This window comes from Pristiophorus japonicus, chromosome 15 (assembly GCF_044704955.1).
Source record: "Pristiophorus japonicus isolate sPriJap1 chromosome 15, sPriJap1.hap1, whole genome shotgun sequence".
Taxonomy (NCBI): Eukaryota; Metazoa; Chordata; class Chondrichthyes; family Pristiophoridae; genus Pristiophorus; species Pristiophorus japonicus.
The window spans coordinates 134,983,570-135,004,552 of record NC_091991.1 but is presented as its reverse complement, the minus strand read 5'-3'; the positions used below and the strand labels follow the sequence as shown (position 1 = coordinate 135,004,552).

The following is a 20,983-nucleotide window of genomic DNA, read 5'->3' as shown; positions in this document are numbered from 1 at the left end:
ACCAGAACCTCTATCCCTGTGAAAAGCAGCAGTGTGTTTAACATATTCTAGAGAAATCCTAGGAGAACAGGTGTCTTGATCTCTAGGTCAATATGTAAGAAGCCCCCCCACACTAAGTAACTCTAACTCTTAAGTTTTTTGGAAATGTGAATAGCAGCAACAGCATACCTAAGATCACATGACCATACCTACTTCGATTCCCCTAAAATAAATACCTTAACCTATCTGGTCTGAATGGGAACGCATCTGGGAAGTGCCGCCTATTTCACACAGCAACAAATTAGTGCCAAAATCACTAAACAGAATTAAAATATATTTTTGAACAATTACTAAATAGAAAAATTAGGATCTTCCTCTACTCTTGCGTAAGCAAGAAAGGTGAGCCAGGTATTACAAAATAACACTTCCATGGAAAATAATTTATCAATACATCATTATTTGGAGGATTTCTATTCTCTTGTACAATTTGCTTTGGAAAAAACATGGACATTCAACGAGAAAAAAAATGGAAACAGCTCCCTGTAAAAATTGTGCATGAGGAAATAAGCATAACAAATTTTAAAAATGGGTCCTAACACATTCAAATGTCACTTAAAAAGCAAATAAAATTCATATTTTTCCTATTTAGTAAACATCACTCCCTGAATTAAGAGAATAAAAGTTCAAGGGATGAAAATGGTTGGCAAAAACATACAACTAAAATAGGAAAATTCAGAGTGTATTGATTATCTCATAGTTTCTACTAAAAACTGAACAAAAGAATATGATGGAATACCCACCATTCGACTGGACTGGTACAGCCACAACACCACTAAACACCCTCCCCTCCCGCCCACTGCCACCAGCGCTCTATAGCTGCAGCATGTATTATCTGTAGGATGCCCGACAGCAACTCAGAAGCTTACTTCGATAGCACCTCCCAGTCCCATGACCTCTACAACCAAGGACATGAGCAGCAAGGTCATGGGACTGCCCTGAACTACAAATCCCTTCAGGAACTACACAATCCTGAATTGGAAATTTATCACTGTTCCTTCTTGATTGGTGGGTCAAATTCCTGGAATCCCTATCTACTAATCATTGTTGGAGCACAATCAGGACATGGACTGCAGCTGTTGAAAGAGAAGGCCCACCACCACTTCTATGGGAAACTAGGAATGGGCAAGAAATGTGGCTTCACCAGTGTTGCCCACTTCACGAGAACAAATAAAAAACAGAATGAGATCGCGTACAATTACTTAGAAGACTGACAAACCTGAAGCCCTAGATCCAAACAAACTGCTCATCTCATACCTGAAAAATGAGAAACAGTCTCTTAACACAAGTTGCAACATGAAGGTGGTTGCAGCACACAGCAAGGTTCACTTGCTGGTTTTGCCTAAAATTTCTCTTATCTCTTCAACAAATGTACCTTTATGTCTTCTGAAGCCCTTGGCCTAAGTCCCTATTATTGCAAATCATACATGTCAACTGTCTGAATTTCATGTTAACAGTTAGTATTTTTGAGCTTCTATCCACTTGTTGGCATTGACCAACAAAAATCAGTGCGGAATTTGAACTTCCTACACTGACTGGCCAGTCCCCGAAAGATCGTCCCAATGGCTTTCAAAATGTCTTTCCGCATGTGCACAAATTCCGTACATGCACATTCAGCCGACTCCTGTGTTGGCTATCAAACAAGTAGCTAGTAAGTAGCCCAACAACTTCTGATAATAGCCAAGTTTGTTGGCTTTCAGATGCAAAATTGTCAACAAAGAATAGTTCTGTGCTATTTGAAAATCCATCAGTTTGTTCTGTATCATTCGAGCAGCTTTCCCAATCACTACATCCACAAAATGGCTTACGATTGACTACAGCAGGCACTGAATGATGTTTGTCAAAATCAAGTTTACTGGCTAGGATTATTGGAAACACATGACTTTAGAGTTTCGGCTTTTTTTGGCATTGTCAAACGAAGCACCCGAGAAACTCTTCACTGGAATGAGAAAGATTTTATGTTGGCAAGTGATTACTTCTCAATGCCACCAGAACCTGCACAGTAAAGAACTATATTAATGTAGGATTAGCCTTCTGGAAAATAGAGGGGGCGAAATTCCCCTATTGTGCACCTATTATTAGCGCCTCTGGGACTGCGAAAGTGTTTTTGCCCCAGGGCTGGGGGCGGGGGGGAGCAGCTGGTTCCCAAGAAATTGTGCAGGAGTTATCGGATAGCGAATCCAGTCGCGACACGCCCCGGGCTGCTGCACCTCCACCGATGACGTCATCGCCAAGCGCTGTGACCTCTTTTTGCCATGCGGCGGCCCCTTTCCGCCCTGCGGCGGAATTTGGGCAGCGCCCCTTGAGGCCACCATGGGCAATGCCCACGCAAGCCTCGCCGGCTCGTGAACTGGGCCACACACACATCACGGGATGAAAGTTAAAGGGAAGATGCGCTGCACCGCAACCGCCATCTTTTTCTTTTAACCCACTTGCCAGTCGTGCCATTGTCCAATACTTTCGCGGGGTCTGAGCCACGATCGTGCAGCTTGGCACTCCGTTACGGTACCAGTCTGTGACCACGGCACCACACATCCCTGGTGGCCCAGTTGAGGCCATCAAAGGGCCTGCAGAGCTCGCAGCATTCCTCCCCTTTAACGGAAGGGGAGGGGCGTTGAAACGCCTCAGCGCTAGAGGCCATGTAGCACTCCACGATGTGCCCGGGTAGCACCCCCGATCCCGCCAAGAGGAAGTGGAGCACGTGATATTGCGCTCCATTTCTTGTGAAGGGTTGTAACTCCAATTCTGCTTCCGTGGCGGGACTTCTGCGTCGGGCACAGAATGTCCGGCCTTGGAAAGGTTACCGCCCCCAAACAGGGCGATAGCCAATTTCGGCTCCAGAATCTCTTTGGTTACTGCCACATTAGTTTTGATTTCCAAGAATTGTGGCTAAGTTTTTGCACTGACCAGGAACAGATTCAGATCAACTCCGACCTGAAGTCATGGCAGACTACAAATAGATCCATACGGAATGAAGTGAAAGTGACATTGACAATTCTGGAAAGTATCGGAACACTTGTGTTAAAGGGATATAAATAACAGTCATGACTAATGAGGTAATAAAAATGTCATAAACTGCATCAATGCCTTCAAGTGTCTGGGTACAGCACAATGATTGTTCAGTTACCCTGTGGCAATGGTCCCGATCTTAAGCCTATACTCCGAGCTATTTCAGTTGCTAACTTGTTTGAAAGCATTTTTCAATTTTCGGAAATTTTCCAAATCGCCATATATGAAACACTGTACACAACCTTCCACTTTCATCAATTCCCAAAGCTGATTCTTGGTTCCTATAAGGAGAACTGTTGGGCCAGGACTATGGACCAACAAGAAATGATGGGTAGATGTTAAAACAAAGTTGGAGCTTTTTCAATAACAGCACAAGTCAACAATAAATTAGTCCCATGATTTTTCTTCTCTCACTTAATTTTGGGGGATGTGCTATTTTTTAATATTTATCATATTTAGAAACATAGAAAATATGTGCAGGAGTAGGCCCTTCGAATCTGCACCACCATTCAATAAGATCATGGCTGATCATTCCCTCAGTACCCCTTTCCTGCTTTCTCTCCATATCCCTTGATCCCCTTAGCCGTAAGGGCCATATCTAACTATCTCTTGAATATATCCAATGAACTGGCATCAACAACTCTCTGAGGCAGGGAAGTCCACAGGTTAACAACTCTCTGAGTGAAGAAGTTTCTCCTCATCTCAGTCCTAAATGGCCTACCCCTTATCCGAAGACTGTGTCCCCTGGTTCTGGACTTCCCCAACATCGGGAACAATCTACCTGCATCTAACCTGTCCAGTCCCGTCAGAATCTTGTATGTTTCTATGAGATTCCCTCTCATCCTTCTAAACTCCAATGTATAAAGGCCCAGTTGATCCAGTCTCTCCTCATATGTCAGTCCAGCCATCCCGGGAATCAGTCTGGTGAACCTTCGCTGCACTTCCTCAATAGCAAGAACGTCCTTCCTCAGATTAGGAGACCAAAACTGAACACAATATTCCAGGTGAGGCCTCACCAAGGCCCTGTACAACTGCAGTAATTCCTCCCCGCTCCGATACTCAAATCCCCTAGCTATGAAGGCCAACATGCCTTTTACCTTCTTCACTGCCTGCTGTACCTGTATGCCAACTTTCAATGACTGATGAACCATGACACCCAGGTCTCGTTGCACCTCCCCTTTTCCTAATCTGCCGCCATTCAGATAATATTCTGCCTTTGTGTTTTTGCTACCAAAGTTGATACCCTCACATTTATCCACATTATACTGCATCTGCCATGCATTTGCCCACTCACCTAACCTGTCCAAGTCACCCTGCAGCCTCTTAGCATCCCCCTCACAGCTCACATCACCACCCAGTTTAGTATTATGTGCAAACTTGGAGATATTACACTCAATTCCTTCATCTAAATCATTGATGTACATTGTAAAGAGCTGGGGTTCCAGCACTGAGCCCTGCGGCACTCCACTAGTCATTGCTTGCCATTCTGAAAAGGACCCGTTTATCCCGACTCTCTGCTTCCTGTCTGCCAACCAGTTCTCTGTCCACGTCAGTATATTACCCCCCCAATACCACGTGCTTTGATTTTGCACACCAATCTCAGATCACCAAAATCAGTGCCAAGCTCATGTCTGAGGTTGTTCCGATAGTAACATCAGTGCAAAATGTAGATAATTTCTGATTTATATTTTAAGAAATCTCTGTGTATTGTTAGAAGCATTTATTAAGGACGAGAGACAACAAGCTGATGTTACTGGTTAACATCAGAAATTATCAATTCGGTCACAGGGGAAATGGCTTCTGTTTGGAACAATGTAGATTTGCAGAGTGCCACATCAAGACCTGCCATTTACTTAATATTGTTGCCTACAGTAAGGTCCCTTTTAATTTAAAAAAATACCCATCCTAATGATTTCGGCATCCTATGTTTCTTCCCGAGAAAGCATCAAATGTCATCACTCAAGAGATTTATATTACTCATTGCCTTACACCACAGAAACAGAATATGGATTTCACTCTGTAGATTCTAGAAGTTCCCAAGTTGTACATTTCATAAATGTTCTCCCCTTTTTCCCTACTTTCCTTAGAAAAAGGGCATCAGCAACCTTCCTTTAACATGCCCATGGGCAGCTCTGCATGTACAGGCCAAGCATGTGAAGGGCCATCACAACGAAGCTCCTTCATCACTCAATGTCCACAGACATGAACTTTCCAGCAGTGGTCATTGGAAAACAGAATAGGAAGGGGACACCAGCTGATTTATTGCCCCGCCCAAGCCCAAAGATACTGAGGCCAACTGTACTACTACACCACCACAACTGGTAGGATTAAGTTAGTTCAACTTTCTCGAATGGTTTGAATCAAGTTATCACATGTCCCAGCACCTAGAGCTGCTGATGTGATGCACCTTGAACAAAACGTTCAACAGGAATTTTGCTCATTCTGCCAGGCCCAATACCTCTAATCCAGTGTGTGAAGAAAGGATCGCCTGGGCAACAGGTCAGATTCCAATTCACCAAGTGAAACCTTTAAATGTGATTGTCCATCGGTGATTTGCACATATTTTTATGATATGCAAAGAATGTAAATGGAGAATTCATTTTTAAAGCAAAGATTTTACTGGTCAAACATTAGAATACTTAATGCAATTTTGCAGTCCATATACAAATGCTTTAAGTATTCCTCACTTCAGTGTCACAAAGAACCTTTCCACAAAGCAAAGAATTCACCCAGGCCCCAGATGCACATTTCTGCACACACAAGCTTTACCCGGAAAGTTGGGAAAATGTCAATCATTTTGTTGAGACAAATAACTAAGTTAAAGATCTGCATAAAAGCTTAACACAGTGAAACAAAGGCATTTGTGAATACTCCAATGTGGTGAAATCGGTGCCGTTTTTAAAACTCATGTAAAGCAATTGCATTGCAAACAAGGATTTTTTTTACCACCATTTTGCAGCTACCGACACAGCCTGACAACATTTGCACATAATCACAGAATCATTATTAGACTTATTTCATAACTTGCATGGAAATCAGTGTATACTATTTGAAGACAATTTTATATCCATGTGTGATTATCATCAATACAAAAAATATTTTAGGCATTACTACTAGAAATGAAAAGTGCTACTGATAGCGCAGTTTTGCAACCTACCTGCTGCCATTGTCGGAAGCATGCTTGCACGCTCTTCCTCCCTCATAAATGACCAGTCTTCATAGAAGACACTAAAAAGCATATGATTGAAAGCAAGAATAAGTCAGAACAAAATTGTAACTTAAAAATAAATTGTCATGTATTCAACCAGCATTGTAACCCATGTATAAACTGACCTAAGTTGTACACCGTGAGAACACTGACCACTAGATGGGAGACACTCCTAACCTGGACCTTCAGGTAGAAAAGGGGAAGCTCCACCCACCTTCGTCACTTGAGTGCTAAGGAATAAAGGACAGGTCACAGACTGACCTTCTCTCAAGCATGGGCCTCGTGTGCATTTATACTGTGTAGTAAGGACGTATCAATGGCGACGAGAAACTGGGATTTAAACCACGCGAGCATGGCCACTAGCAGAACAGACGAGAGGTACTGTGTTAAGGAATGGTTGGGACAGAGATTCAACATTGTTAAAGCAGCACACAGTTCTCCAGGCAGACAAGGGCAGTCAGGCATGCCCCAACATGTAGTCGAACCCAGAGGGGGAGTTCGACAGAGACAATGGCAAGCTGAACAGCGATTGACGCCATTGCAAGGGACAATGCGGCCAGTAATGGGGCCATCAACATCTGTTAATGGTGCACTCAAGGACAATAACAGGGGCAGTCAGGGACGATCGACTGGCAAGGGACCTTTTGTTTCAAACCGCAACTCATGCTGGAGGCGTGGAGGCATACATTCAGCCGGAGTTTGCAGAGATGAGCAAAATACCTGCAGAAATTGCAGAAATGGACACTGGGGGAAATCGTTGGAAGCTGAAGTTCAGCGAGTTCATGTGGAGCACGTATACAGTTCATACACCAGGACGCCACCGATAATGATGAAAGTGCTCCTCAATGGCATCCCAGTATCAATGGAGCTAGACACGGGTGCTAGCCAGTCCCTGATGGGTATCAAACAGTTCGAAAAGTTGTGGGCATCCGATTGACGCACAGTTACAGACTTACACAAAGCAGATCATTCCGGTGCTAGGCAGCGCCACGGTAGTCGTGACCCACAAAGATTCGGAGAACAGTTTGCCACTCTGGATTGTCCCAGGGGACGGTCCCGCACTACTGGGGAGGAGTTGGCTTGCTGTCATGAACTGGAAATGGGGCGATGTCAATGCAATTTCCTCTGTGGAGCGAGTATCATGCTCACAGGTCCTGGACAAATTTGACTCATTATTTCAACCCGGCATTGGCACTTTCATGGTAGGGCCAAGGTAGTGATTCACATAAACCCGGACGCCAGACCAGTACACCACAAGGCCAGAGCGGTGCCGTACGTGATGCGGGAAAAGATAGAAGGCGAATTGGACCGCCTGTTGAGGGAAGGCATCATCTCGCCAGTCGAATTCAGTGACTGGGCGAGCCCGATTGTGCCGGTGCTCAAGGCGGATGGGTCGGTCAGGATATGTGGCGATTACAAGGCCACCATCAATCGGGTGTCACTCCAAGACCACTACCCGCTACCGAGAGCGGAGGACCTCTTTGCGACGCTATCCGGTGGCAAACCTTTTTCAAAATTGGACCTGACCTCAGCTTACATGACCCAGAAGCTGGTGAGTGAGTCGAAGAAGCTGACCACCATCACGACACACAAGGGGTTGTTTGAGTACAACAGATGTCCGTTCGGGATTCGCTTGGCCGCCGCGATCTTCCAACGAAATATGGAAAGTCTCAAGTCGATTCCAGGGACGATGGTTTTTCAGGACGGGTTACGATACTGAAGAACACCTCCACAACCTGGAGGAGGTGCTACGCAGACTGGACCGGGTAGGTCTGCGACTGAAAAAGGCGAAGTGCGTCTTCCTAGCTCCAGAGGTAGAATTCCTGGGGATGAGGGTAGCAGCAGACGGGATCAGCCCTACTGCATCCAAGACGGAAGCGATCCAGAGAGCACCCAGACCCCGTAACACGACGGAACTGCGTTCGTTCCTGGGGCTCCTGAACTATTTTGGTAACTTTCTTCCCAAATTGAGCACGCTGCTAGAGCCACTACACGTGCTCCTATGCAAAGGTCGCGAATGGGTCTGGGGGGACAGCCAGGAAAGGGCTTTTAATAGAGCACGCAATTTGTTATGTTCCAACAATCTGTTAACGCTATATGACCCATGTAAGAAACTTGTGTTAACGTGCGATGCGTCGTCCTATGGTGTCGGGTGTGTGTTGCAGCATGTCAATGCCAAGGGTCAGTTACAGCCGGTAGCTTATGCCTCCAGGAGTCTGTCCCAGGCAGAAAGGGGCTACGGGATGGTAGAAAAGGAGGCGCTCGCATGTGTATATGCGGTCAAGAAAATGCACCAGTACCTGTTTGGCAGGAAATTTGAGCTGGAGACTGATCACAAACCCCCTAACGTCCCTTTTGGCCGACAGCAAGGCCATAATGCAAACGCATCGGCCCGCATACAGAGGTGGGCACTCACGTTAGCTGCCTATGACTACACAATTCGGCACAGACCGGGCACCGAAAACTGCGCCGATGCACTCAGCAGGCTCCCACTAGCCACCACTGAGGGGGCGAGCGAGCATGCTGCTGAGATGGTCATGGCTGTTGAAGCTTTCGGAAGCGAAGGCTCACCCGTGACAGCCCGTCAGATTAAAGTCTGGACAAATAGAGACCCGCTATTGTCTCTAGTCAAGAAATGTGTCCTGAATGGGGACTGGGCAGCCACGTACAGGGCATGCCCTGAGAAATTTAAACCATTTCACAGGCGCAAGGATGAACTCTCGATTCAGGCCGATTGCCTACTGTGGGGAAACCGCGTAGTCATGCCCCAGATGGGCAGAGAGGTGTTCATCAGAGAACTCCACAATGGGCACCCGGGCATTGTCACGATGAAGGCAATTGCCAGGTCACACGTTTGGTGGCCAGGGATAGACGCAGATCTGGAACTTTGTGTTCGCAGGTGCAACATATGTGCCCAGCTGGGCCATGCGCCCAGGGAAGCCCCCCTTAGCCCCTGGCCCGCCAAGCCTTGGTCACGCATCCATGTGGACTACGCAGGTCCTTTCATGGGAAAATGTTTTTGGTTGTAGTAGACTCCTACTCCAAATGGATCGAGTGTGACATTTTAAATTCAAGCACATCCTCTGCCACGGTAGAAAGTCTACGGGCAATGTTCGCCGCCCACGGTCTACCGGACATCTTGGTCAGCGACAATGGCCCGTGCTTCACAAGCACTGAATTCCAGGACTTCATGGCAGGCAATGGAATTAACCATGTTAGAACGGCACCGTTCAAGCCGGCCTCAAACGGCCAGGCAGAACGAGCAGTGCAGATAATCAAACAGGGGATGCTCAGATTCCAAGGGGGTTCCCTACAAACCCGCTTATCACGCCTCCTGTTGGTCTATAGATCCCGACCACACTCGCTCACAGGGGTTCCACCCGCAGAGCTACTAATGAAAAGGACGCTCAAAACCCGATTTTCCCTTATACACCCCACCATGAAAGAAATTGTCGAGAGCAGGCACCAGTCACAATATCACAACCATGACAGGAATGCGAGGGCGCGATGTATTGATGTAAATGATCCTGTTTTTGTCCTCAACTACGCTGCAGGGCCCAAATGGCTCACAGGCACTGTGGTTGCCAAAGAGGGAAATAGGATTCTGGTAGTTAAACTTACCAATGGACAAATCTGCCGCAAACATGTGGATCAAACAAAAACGAGGTTCAGCAACCCCATAGAAGAAGCAGAGGAAGAACACGATATAGAGTTCACTCCACCACAGGTGACCGAACACCAGAACCAAAGGGAGGAGAGCCCAGTCACTGTGGGCAGTCCGGACAGTCCTGAGGCACCGCAAACAGCAGACACTCAGGCCAGCGCCCAACAACTGGAGCCCCAACTCAGGCACTCTACAAGGAAGCGTAAACCACCAGAGAGACTCAACCTGTGATCCCAATAAGACTTTGGGGGGGGAGGTGATGTCATGTATTCAACCAGCATTGTAACCCATGTATAAACTGACCTAAGTTGTACACCGTGAGAACACTAACCACTAGGTGGGAGACACTCCTAACCTGGACCTTCAGGTATAAAAGGGGAAGCTCCACCCACCTTCATCACTTGAGTGCTAAGGAATAAAGGACAGGTCACACACTGACCTTCTCTCAAGCATGGGCCTCGTGTGCATTTATACTGTGTAGTAAGGACATATCAGAAATACCTGTAGTCTGTTTTCAGTATTTTGCCGCATTCATCTAAAATGGATTCTGACCTCCACAACTATTTACCAGTCAGGACTACTTATGCTCAGGTAAACAGCACAGAAAGGTTCACTTGCTTTAGCGAAGAGGACACTTAAGACATCTAATTATTGACAGTAAAATGGCAACTGTTTTGTAACATTTTATGAGAAAATGCTTTTATATAGCTAACTATTAATTAATGATCATTTACACAGGTATTATAGATATACAAGATAATGAATGTCCTGGAAACAAATGGTTAAGTTGTATCAAAAGTGCATGTTCAATACTACTCCCCAATACCAGAGCACTCAACAAAAATACATTACCAACAGTCCTGCAGCATTCCCCATTCGTGTCTCAACAAACTATAAATCAGACTTTCATGGTTGCCCACATACAAGTTTCAATCTTAGCCTGTCTGTCTAAGGAGCACAAACTGGAGTTAAAACATTTCCCAACATGAGAAGAGCAATCAAGAGAGCAGCAGAAAAGTAGTGCCAAGTTAACACCTGGGATTCCAGTGTTCTTTAAGAAGAGCATTGACAGAGGCTTAGAACCATCCATTTACACCCTTAAACCATAGACAGATAAAAAACTATTAAAAAAATATATGTTTCATCACTCTAGTTCTAAGGGAAGCACAAGCACTGGAATAGCATTAAAAATAATTTTGAGTCATTATTTTGTCAGAAGGTACAATATACTGGTTTACATGGCATCAGCTGTTGTCTTCCAAATGTGATATATAATAGTTAGTCTTGCATGGTATTGCAGATGGGGAATCACGGCCAAGTGCATTAATCAGATCAAACAGAGTCAGACGGCAGGAAATAATTGGACCTAGGCAGGGGAGGGCAAAAGCAGGAGGGAGGGCCAAGGGGAAGGGAGGTGGAGGACAGGGAGGAGACACAACAACTTGCATTTATATAGCACAGGGAGGAAAAGAGTGTGGAAGGAAAGGGAAATGGAAAGCAAAGGTAGAGAAATTATCTCAACCGGGAGGAGGGAAGATGGAAGCTGGGGGAAGTGTGGTTAGCTATCCTTCCCTCTTAGTGGGTGAGATTATCATCTGAGCGGGAAATGCTGGACCCACCTGGCGTTTAAAATTTATAAATATTTGATCTCCTCTGGTGTTGCACACAGGAAATAAAGACCAAGTGCTGCCTTCAGGTGAAGCGGGTTTCAAGGGCAAGGAATAATAATGCCAGGGTGGAGAGCGGGGAGTTCAACATTTTATACATAGAAATGATTTACCTTCCAAAGAACCTACAAACTAAAAATTGAAATAGCAGACAATTATGCCCAACAAGACTGAGAGGAACTATGACTGTAGATAACAACAACAACAACTTTTATTTATATCACGCCTTTAACGTAGTAAAACATGCCAAGGTGCTTCACAGCAGTGTTATAAGACAAAACAGATAAGTGTGACATCGAGCCATGTAAGAGGAAATTACGGCAGATGAAAAAAGGTAGGTTTTAAGGAGCGTCTTTCAGGAGGACAGAGAGGTAGAGAGGTGGAGAGGGGGGAAGGGTGTTCCAGAGCTTAGAGCCAAAGCAGCTAAAGGCACGGCCACCCATGGTTGAGCAGTTACAATCAGGGATGCTCAAGAGGGCAGAGTTTGAGGGGGACGAAATTCAAGGTCCGTATGAGGCCCGTTTCCGCCGGCCATGCGGCAGAATCGAGTGGCCGCCGCGTTGCAGTCCAATTGCCACCCCAACCCAAATTCAGGCCGGGGATTTTTCGGCCTGTCCCCACTTCCGCCCTGCTACTGCCAACCGCCGCAAACCCGTCATCAAAATGCGCACTGCCACTCTCCCGCACCTCCAGAATACTCCAACCAAAATTTAGTTTAAAAACTTGGTGCCCACGACAGCTTTCTCTGTCGGTACACCTTCTCCTGACTCTGTGCGGCCACAGCCGCCATGGTTTTAATTTTGCCGGCCGATTTCCCAATTGGGTTTGGCTGGACCACCAACAGGCAGCCTGGCACCCGCTCTTGGGTGCCAGGCCACTGGCCCGGCCGAAACCCTCCCTGGTGGCCCAGTGGCCGAAGCTAAAAAATGCCTGATTCTCTCCCCTTTAACGGAGGGAGAGAACGTGGTGACAGCGGCAGAGACTGGATCCCGCCCCAACTTCCACCCCTCAGCAGGACTTAGCACCATACTTCGGCCCCCACAATGAACGACTTCCTGTCTGACGGCAAAAAATGTACTAAGTGCCTAAAATAAATTCAGAGTCCGCCTCAAAGCTCCCGGCGGAAAAAAAAGGTAGAAAATCGTTGGTGCGTCAGCTTTCTGGTGTGCCTGAATTTCGGCACCGAAGAGCGCAGACATCTCATGGGGTTGTGAGGCTGAAAGAGAGTACAGAGATAGGGAGTGGAAAGGCCTTGGAGGGATTTGTAAACAAGGATGAGAATTTTTAAATCGAGGCGTTGCTTAACCTGGAGCTAATGTAGGTCAGCGAGCACAGGGGTGATGGGTGATCGGGACTTGGTGCGAGCTAGGACATGGACTGCCAAGTTCTGGATAACCCAGGTGGATACCTAAGATGAGGGATGGCAAATACACGGAAGTACCAGGAAAAAATGCTGATTTACATGTTAATTACAATGGAGAGGGTATATACAGGAAGCTAAAAGACTCTAAAAGGAAGAAAATTTATTTAAAATATAATAAATATTAAAATGTAATAAAATGAAGCAGCAGCTGAGATTTGAAACCAAACATTACTTGAAAGTAAAACAAAATAGGAGTCAGAGGCTCTGTAATTTTTCAGACTCCAAATATGTTCAAACTTGACACAATGCCATCTGTGGTCAGATTGTGTAATTACAGTGTGACATGTTTACAAAGTAATGGAAAGAATTGACATGTGAAGTGTGACAAAAATGACATAAGTGGCACAGACAGGAAATGCAGTATTTTTAAAAATATATTGTAGCTATCGATAGATTACGGATATGAAAATAACTCAACCCACTGCACAGTTTTCTGAGCACCAGGTGTAGATGAAAGAAAGACTTGGATTTGGATTTATAAAGTGCTTTCACGACCACTGGACGTCACAAAAGCGCTTTACAGCCAATGAAGTACTTTTGGAGTGTAGACAATGTTGTAATGTGGGAAACACACCAGCAAATTTGCACACAAGCATGCTCCCACAAACAGTAGTGTGATAATGACCAGATAATCTGTTTTTGTTATGTTGATTGAGGGATAAATATTGGCCAGGACACCGGGAACAACTCATGAATTAACATAAGGAGACAACCATTTATTATCCAGTAAAGCAGAAAAGCAACCTAAAATTGCTGGACATGCTAATAAGAAAAAAGATACTAATAATCATGTGGGAACAATGCTTTGAAAATTGCAGAGCTCCACTGATGGCTCAGTTTGTAAATACACAGTCAAATGAAAAGCTGAATAAATGGACAGAAAAGTTCCAGGTCTTATCTCAGGTCTCTGCTCAGCCAGCTGATCTCAAAAAGGCAGTGCCACTGGCCTTTGCAGCCCTAACCTGGGAAAGAGGGAGGAGAAAAATCAGCCATGGTTACAGCTCCTGATTGCTATTCAGTGGCATTTGCTGGAAAGTATACCAACAAAAATAAAAATTTCTGGTTTTGGTTTTGTAGAGTTTAAATAGCAAGGATTTAAATGGATGTTCCTTCACCGTATAAAATGGTGGACCACACAAATTCCATCTGCAAGAACCAGGCAAAGTTGTTGATTAAAAATTTGTAAAATGGGAGGGTGGGGGAGAGAGGAAAGATGGACAATGATTAAAATGTTAATATATGCAGCTTCTTCAGATTACTGTAGAATTTTCTATGCTAGCATAGTCTAGTTGAAATATAGGAAAGGAAATTGTAATATTCCCATAAACAGCAAATAAATAAATGTATTGTGTTCCTAACACAGATGAGACAACACACAGGGAGGCTAAAGTAACAATGACCTCAGTCTTTAATAAGACACTCCAGAGTGAGGAACAGGCCTTAGGGGCCGGCTTATATACAGTGCTCCCAAGGGATGCTGGGATCCCTTGGGATTTCAGGGGATGAGCTCCCTGGTGGCGGAACATGGGAGTGCATGCTTTACAGATACACAACATCACTCCCCCACAAAGTCAAAGTGAAAACTATTTACAAGGTGAGGCGGTCGGGAGCCTTTCTTTCCCTGATGGACCGCCTCGGTACAAATGTCTGTTCTGGTGTGTTGGCTGTGCCCTCGCTGGGCTGGCGTGTTGTTGGCCCTGCAGGGCTGCTAGGTGAGCTTGGCTTTGCTGGGCTGTAGTGCGTGATGGGTTCGATTTCCGGGTCTGGCATGGTGTCGTTGATCCTTTGGGTGTGTGTTGTGGGCTCGAAAAAGGTGGTGTCTGCTATGGGTTGTTCAGGGCAGTCTGTGAACCGCAGCCTCGTTTGGTCCAGGTGCTTTCTGCAAATTTGTTCAGTGTCTAGTTTGACTACGAATACCCTATTCCCTTCTTCACCTATCACCGTGCCCACGATCCACTTGGGACCATGTGCATAGTTTAGCACATACACAGGGTCATTCAGATGAATTTCCCGTGACACAGTGGCACGAACATCGTTTATATTTTGTTGCTGCCGCCTGCTCGCTACCTGATCATGCAGGTTGGGGTGAACCAGCGAGAGTCTGGTTTTAAGTGTCCTTTTCATGAGTCGCTCAGCCGGGGGCAGCCCTGTGAGCGAATGGGGTCTCATAGAAACATAGAAAATAGGTACAGGAGTAGGCCATTCGGCCCTTCGAGCCTGCACAGCCATTCGATGAGTTCATGGCTGAACATTCAACTTCAGGACCCCATTCCTGCTTTCTCGTCATACCCCTTGATCCCCCTAGTAGTAAGGACTACATCTTACTCCTTTTTGAATATATTTAGTGAATTGGCCTCAACAACTTTCTGTGGTAGTGAATTCCACAGGTTCACCACTCTCTGGGTGAAGAAGTTTCTTCTCATCTTGGTCCTAAATGGCTTACCCCTTATCCTTAGACTGTGATCCCTGGTTCTGGACTTCCCCAACATTGGGAACATTCTTCCTGCATCTACCCTGTCTAAACCTGTCAGAATTTTAAACGTTTCTATGAGATCCCTTCTCATTCGTCTGAACTCCAGTGAATACAAGCCCAGTTGATCCAGTCTTTCTTGATATGTCAGTCCCGCCATTCCGGGAATCAGTCTGGTGAACCTTCGCTGCACTCCCTCAATAGCAAGAACGTCCTTCCTCAAGTTAGGAGACCAAAACTGTACACAATATTCCAGGTGTGGCCTCACCAAGGCCTTGTACAACTGTAGTAACACCTTCCTGCCCCTGTACTCAAATCCCCTCGCTATGAAGGCCGACAAGCCATTTGCTTTCTTAACCGCCTGCTGTACCTGCATGCCAACCTTCAATGACTGATGTACCATGACACCCAGGTCTCGTTGCACCTCCCCTTTTCCTAATCTGTCACCATTCAGATAATAGTCTGTCTCTCTGTTTGTACCACCAAAGTGGATAACCTCACATTTATCCACATTACACTTCATCTGCCATGCATTTGCCCACTCATCTAACCTATCCAAGTCATTCCACAACCTCATAGCATCCTCCTCGCAGCTCACACTGCCACCCAACTTAGTGTCATCCGCAAATTTGGAGATACTAGATTTAATCCCCTCGTCTAAATCATTAATGTAAGATTTGAACTCGGACCGCTGGATTCAGAGTCCAGCGTGCTCACCATTACACCATTGAACCAGCGATTACAAGCAGCTTGTTGGAGCATAAAATGTTTCTGGCTTTCTCAAAAGCAATTACTTGGTTTCTTCCCCATACCCAGTTCTCATCTTTGCGCAATAACACATGTAGGGGCTCGAAAAGGGTGCTTAACCCCAGTAGGAAGTTACCAAAATAGTTGAGGAGTCCCAGAAACGACCGCAGCTCCATGACGTTCTGTGGCCTGGACGTGCTCCTGATAGCCTCTGTCTTGGCGTCTGTGGGCCGAATGCTGTCCGCCGCGATCTCTCCCCAAAAACTCCACTTCTGTTGCCATGAAGACGCATTTCGACCTCTTCAGTCGTAGCCCTATGCGATCCAGTCGCTGGAGGACCTCCTCCAGGTTTTGTAGGTGCTCGGCAGTGTCCCGACCCGCGACCAAGATGTCGTCCTAAAAACCACCGTGTGTGGTACCGACTTGAGTAGGCTCTCCATGTTTCTCTGGAAGATTGCAGCAGCCGACCGAATTCCAAACGGGCATCTGTTGTAGATGAACAGTCCCCTTGTGCGTGTTGATGCAGATGAGGCCCTTCGAAGACTCCTCCAGCTCCTGCGTCATTTAGGCCGAAGTCAGGTCGAGCTTGGTGAATGTCTTGCCTCCTGCCAGAGTTGCAAATAGGTCGTCTGCCTTAGATAGCGGGTATTGGTCCTGCAGTGAGAAACGATTAATAGTTACTTCATAATCGCCGCAAATCCTGAATGTGCCATCACTTTTGAGTACTGGAACAATCGGGCTTGCCCACTCGCTGAATTCCACTGGTGAGATGATGCCCTCGCGTTGCAGCCTGTCCAGTTCGATTTCCACTCTCTCCCTCATCATGTGAGGTACCGCTCGCGCCTTGTGGTGAATGGGTCGTGCCTCTGGGACCAAGTGGATCTGCATCTTCGCCCCGGAAAAGATTCCAATGCCTGGCTCAAATAGGGAAGGAAATTTGTTAAGAACCTGGGTACATGAGGCCTCATCGACATGTGATAGCGCTCGGATGTCATCCCAGTTCCAGCAGATTTTGCCCAGCCAGCTCCTTCCAAGCAATATGGGGCCATCGCCCGGGACAATCCAAAGTGGCAGTTCTTGCACCGTGCCCTCGTAGGTGACCTTGACCATGGCGCTGCCCAGGACCGTGATAAGCTCTTTGGTGTACGTTCTCTGTTTCGTGTGGATGGGGCTCAGAGCTGATCTGAATGCCTGGTTGCACCACAGTCTCTCAAACATCTTTTTACTCATGATGGATTGGCTCGCGCCAGTGTCCAGTTCCATGTCTACGGGTAAGCTATTCAATTTTACGTTTAGCATTATAGGTGGACATTTCGTCGAAAATGTGTGCACCCCGTGCACTTCAGCATCTGCCTCCTCTCTCTGAGGCTCGAAATTGCTTTGATCCACCACGGACCGATCTTCCTCTGCCACGTGGTGGTAAGCAGGTTTTTCTGAGCTTGCAGCTCGTTTGCAAGCTCGTTGGAGGTGCTCCATTGTTTCACAGCTCTTGCAAACATAACCTTTGAAGCGGCATGAAGGCTGAATGGAGGCCTCCATAACGCCAATAAGGTGTGAATTGCCTTGCATTCATCCTTTGTTGGGGACGGAGTCATCTGGGTCACCTGAGGCCTGCTGGCAGTTGCAGTCTCGTGGGTTCTGACCTGTACATTTCTGCTCACAAACACAGTTCCAGTTAATTTATGAACATTGCTCGCACTTGTGTGCTGAGAGATTTGTTTGGTGTTATCACTGGTGGACATAAACGCCTGTGCTATCGCAATGGCCTTACTGAGGGTCTGTGTCTCTACAGTCAAAAGTTTTCGTAAGATGGTCTCGTGGCCAATGCCCAGTACAAAAAAAGTCTCTGAGCATTTGCTCCAGGTAGCCATCAAACTCACATTGTCCTGCAAGTCGCCTTAGCTCGGTGACGTAGCTCGCCACTTCCTGACCTTCAGATCACTGGCCGTGTAGAACCGATACCTCGCCATCAGCACACTCTCCCTCGGGTTAAGATGCTCCCGAACCTGTGTACACAGCTCCTTATGGGTTTCACCGGAGCCAGAAGATTCTTCATGCGGCTGTAGGTCAGTGCCCAGCAGACCATGAGGAGGACTGCTCTCCTTTTTGCAGCGCTTCCTTCTCCGTCCAGCTCGTTGGTTACAAAGTACTGGTCTAGCCATTCGACATAGGCTTCCCAGTCCTCACCCGCTGAGAACTTCTCCAGGATACCCACAGTTTGCTGCATCTTTGCATTGGATTCGTATTCTCGTCGCCAGTTATTGTGTTCCTAACACAGATGAGGCTGCACACAGGGAGGCTAAAGTAACAGTGACCTCAGTCTTTAATAAGACACTCCAGAGTGAGGAACAGGCCTTCGGGACCGGCTTATATACAGTGCTCCCAAGGGATGCTGGGATCCCTTGGGACTTCAGGGGATGAGCTCCCTGGTGGCGGAACATGGGAATGCATGCTTTACAGATACACAACAGAATGAATAGTTAATTTGTTTTTGACAATGTTGGTTGAGAGAGTAATGTTGGCTCGGAAAATGAGAGAACATCCTGCAATTCTTTAAATAGTGTCATCTACACAAGCAGGCAGCCAAGGCCTCAGTTTAATGTTTTATCCTAAAGATAGTTTCTCCAACAATGCAGCACTCCAAGAAAGTGGGCAGTACATAGTATAATGCACTTGTCATTAACAGCATATCCTTCCTTTTAACCACCTAAGAAGGTGGAGTAATCTGTAAAGTGTTTGATAATATGCTAAAGTCCATGGTGGGAATGGAACCAACAACCGTGTGACTCAGTGGTAAGAGTGTTGCAAATGGAGTCAAACTGACACTGTATTAAACAACTTGATTTATCACCTTATTTCAAAGAAGCTCACTTCTGATAGCCAACTGACCTTATGGAGGATATTCAAATTTCAGAAAGTATGCTCGTTTTACAAGCAACAACTCTTCCACCACTTATTACCTTAGATGGTTTCCATCGCCAAGAAGCATATGCATGTATCGCTCGAGTGAATGCTCATTGAGTGCAGATCGGAGCCAGGCTCTGCCCCTTCCGATATCTGTTGTAATATTCTTTAAAGAGTAGTACCGCTGTAATTCATGTTTGTTCAAATGTTCTTTCACATAATGCCAAAACACAGGGTCTGAAAAGGAAAAAAATACACAGCTTTATTTATAACAAAAATTGAGTTCAGACAGTTATAAAAAAAAAAGTATTTTTTTCTACGACAAATCATTATTGGCTTTTTTCTTTCAGTTATAGTACATGATTGAAAAAAGAAACTGATGGGACCTGTTTTGACACAAAAGTTCCAGTGATTATGTCTGCATCTGATATCAGAGGGATCAAACCATTCTACTCAACCCAAGCATCCTGTGGATTTTGTCTGAATATATGTTTGATTGGCAGCTCCATTTGAATTTAAGAGATACACATTGTGCTGAAAATTCCAGCCTCGCTGGGTCCGTACGAAGTGCGCATGGACCCGGCGAGGCCTCGTAAAAGCCGGTTCTCGGGCCGTGATGCACACGCGCCGAAAAACAGCCTTTCCGAACTGTCAAGATTTCTCTTGACAGATTGTCCGCATCCCCGGGAGAAGGACATCTGCGTGGGAGAGACTGGGTTATTTGCCCAACTCATGCCCAGCAAATGTCCTTCAAAATTTTACGCCTGATAAAAGCAGATGTATAGCTTACTTTTACCAGCATAAGAGTTTTAAAACATATAAAAATTAAATTTAATCATACATTTTTAATGTTAAAAATCCTGTCTATTAAGATAAGTTTATTTTAAACCCTATTAAAACACATTAAAAAAATTCCCAAAAATATATTTTTTTCAACAACATTTAATTAACTTTAATTTCAATTAATTTTAAATATGTGAGGTGTTTTTTTTAATTTATTATGTTGTGTTTCTTGTTTTAGGAGGGTTTTCTCATTGCTGGGAACTCGTAAAAGCAGAGTTCCCATTATCAATGAGAATACTAGACAGTGATTGGTGGTCCAGGCCCACATGACTCCAGCATTTCCGTATGTACAGTAAGTCCTCTTCCCGTACACTGCGCATAAAATGAAGGCCTCTGACCACAATCGAAGGCGCCTCCGTGACCACCAGGTATTTTCGCAAAAAATGTTTTGATCGGAGCCATTCGTCCAAAGGAAGCCTCCGACCGGAATTTTCCCCCCATTTAAATTTCCTTTGTCCCAGTCAGATTTTGAAAGTATACCTCAGCCTATCTTGTTTCAATCAAGTTGGCAAACTGAACCATCAGACACATAGGGCCTAAATTTCGGGTGGAGTTGCTCCTATTTTTTTGGAGCAACTAGTTTAGTTTGGAGCATCTTAGAAATTGCAATTCTCGGCATTTAGTTTGCTCCAATTCTAGTGAATTAGTTTCGTTTCGTTTTAGTTCAGTTTCTTTTCCAAAAGGGGGTGTGTCCAGCCACTTCGGCCTGTTTTGCAAGTTTGAACTGTGAAAAGTTACTCCAAACTAACTTAGAACGGAGTAAGTATCCACTTTTGTAAGTTCTGAAAAACCTTACCTAGAGTTAAGTTCAGTGCAGGCACAGCCAGAGACAGGGGGTGGAAAGCATTAAACACAAAGGACTAAAGCATTAAACACATCACTTAAAATGGCCTAAAACGTCTTGCGATGATATTTTGTCTTATATCTGCTGAGTGAGGACAGTTGTTTCTCTTTTTATAAATAAGCAAAAGTAGGCTCCCGGCTGAGGCAGACAAATCAACACCTACTTGTG

The 20,983-nt window shown here is 45.6% G+C and overlaps 1 protein-coding gene across 5 annotated transcripts in view; it reads right to left on the bottom strand.

Annotated features, from left to right (window-relative positions):
- The window catches only part of snx29 (sorting nexin 29), a 751,140-nt gene that overhangs the window by 625,879 nt on the left and 104,278 nt on the right, over positions 1-20,983 (bottom strand). For all 5 annotated transcript variants that reach the window (XM_070856731.1, XM_070856732.1, XM_070856735.1 and 2 more), the window contains exons 5-6: positions 19,185-19,365; positions 6,203-6,273 (exon numbers count right to left, since the gene is read on the bottom strand). In XM_070856731.1, the coding sequence (XP_070712832.1) occupies positions 6,203-6,273; positions 19,185-19,365 (252 nt within the window). The remainder of the gene's footprint in view (positions 1-6,202; positions 6,274-19,184; positions 19,366-20,983) is intronic.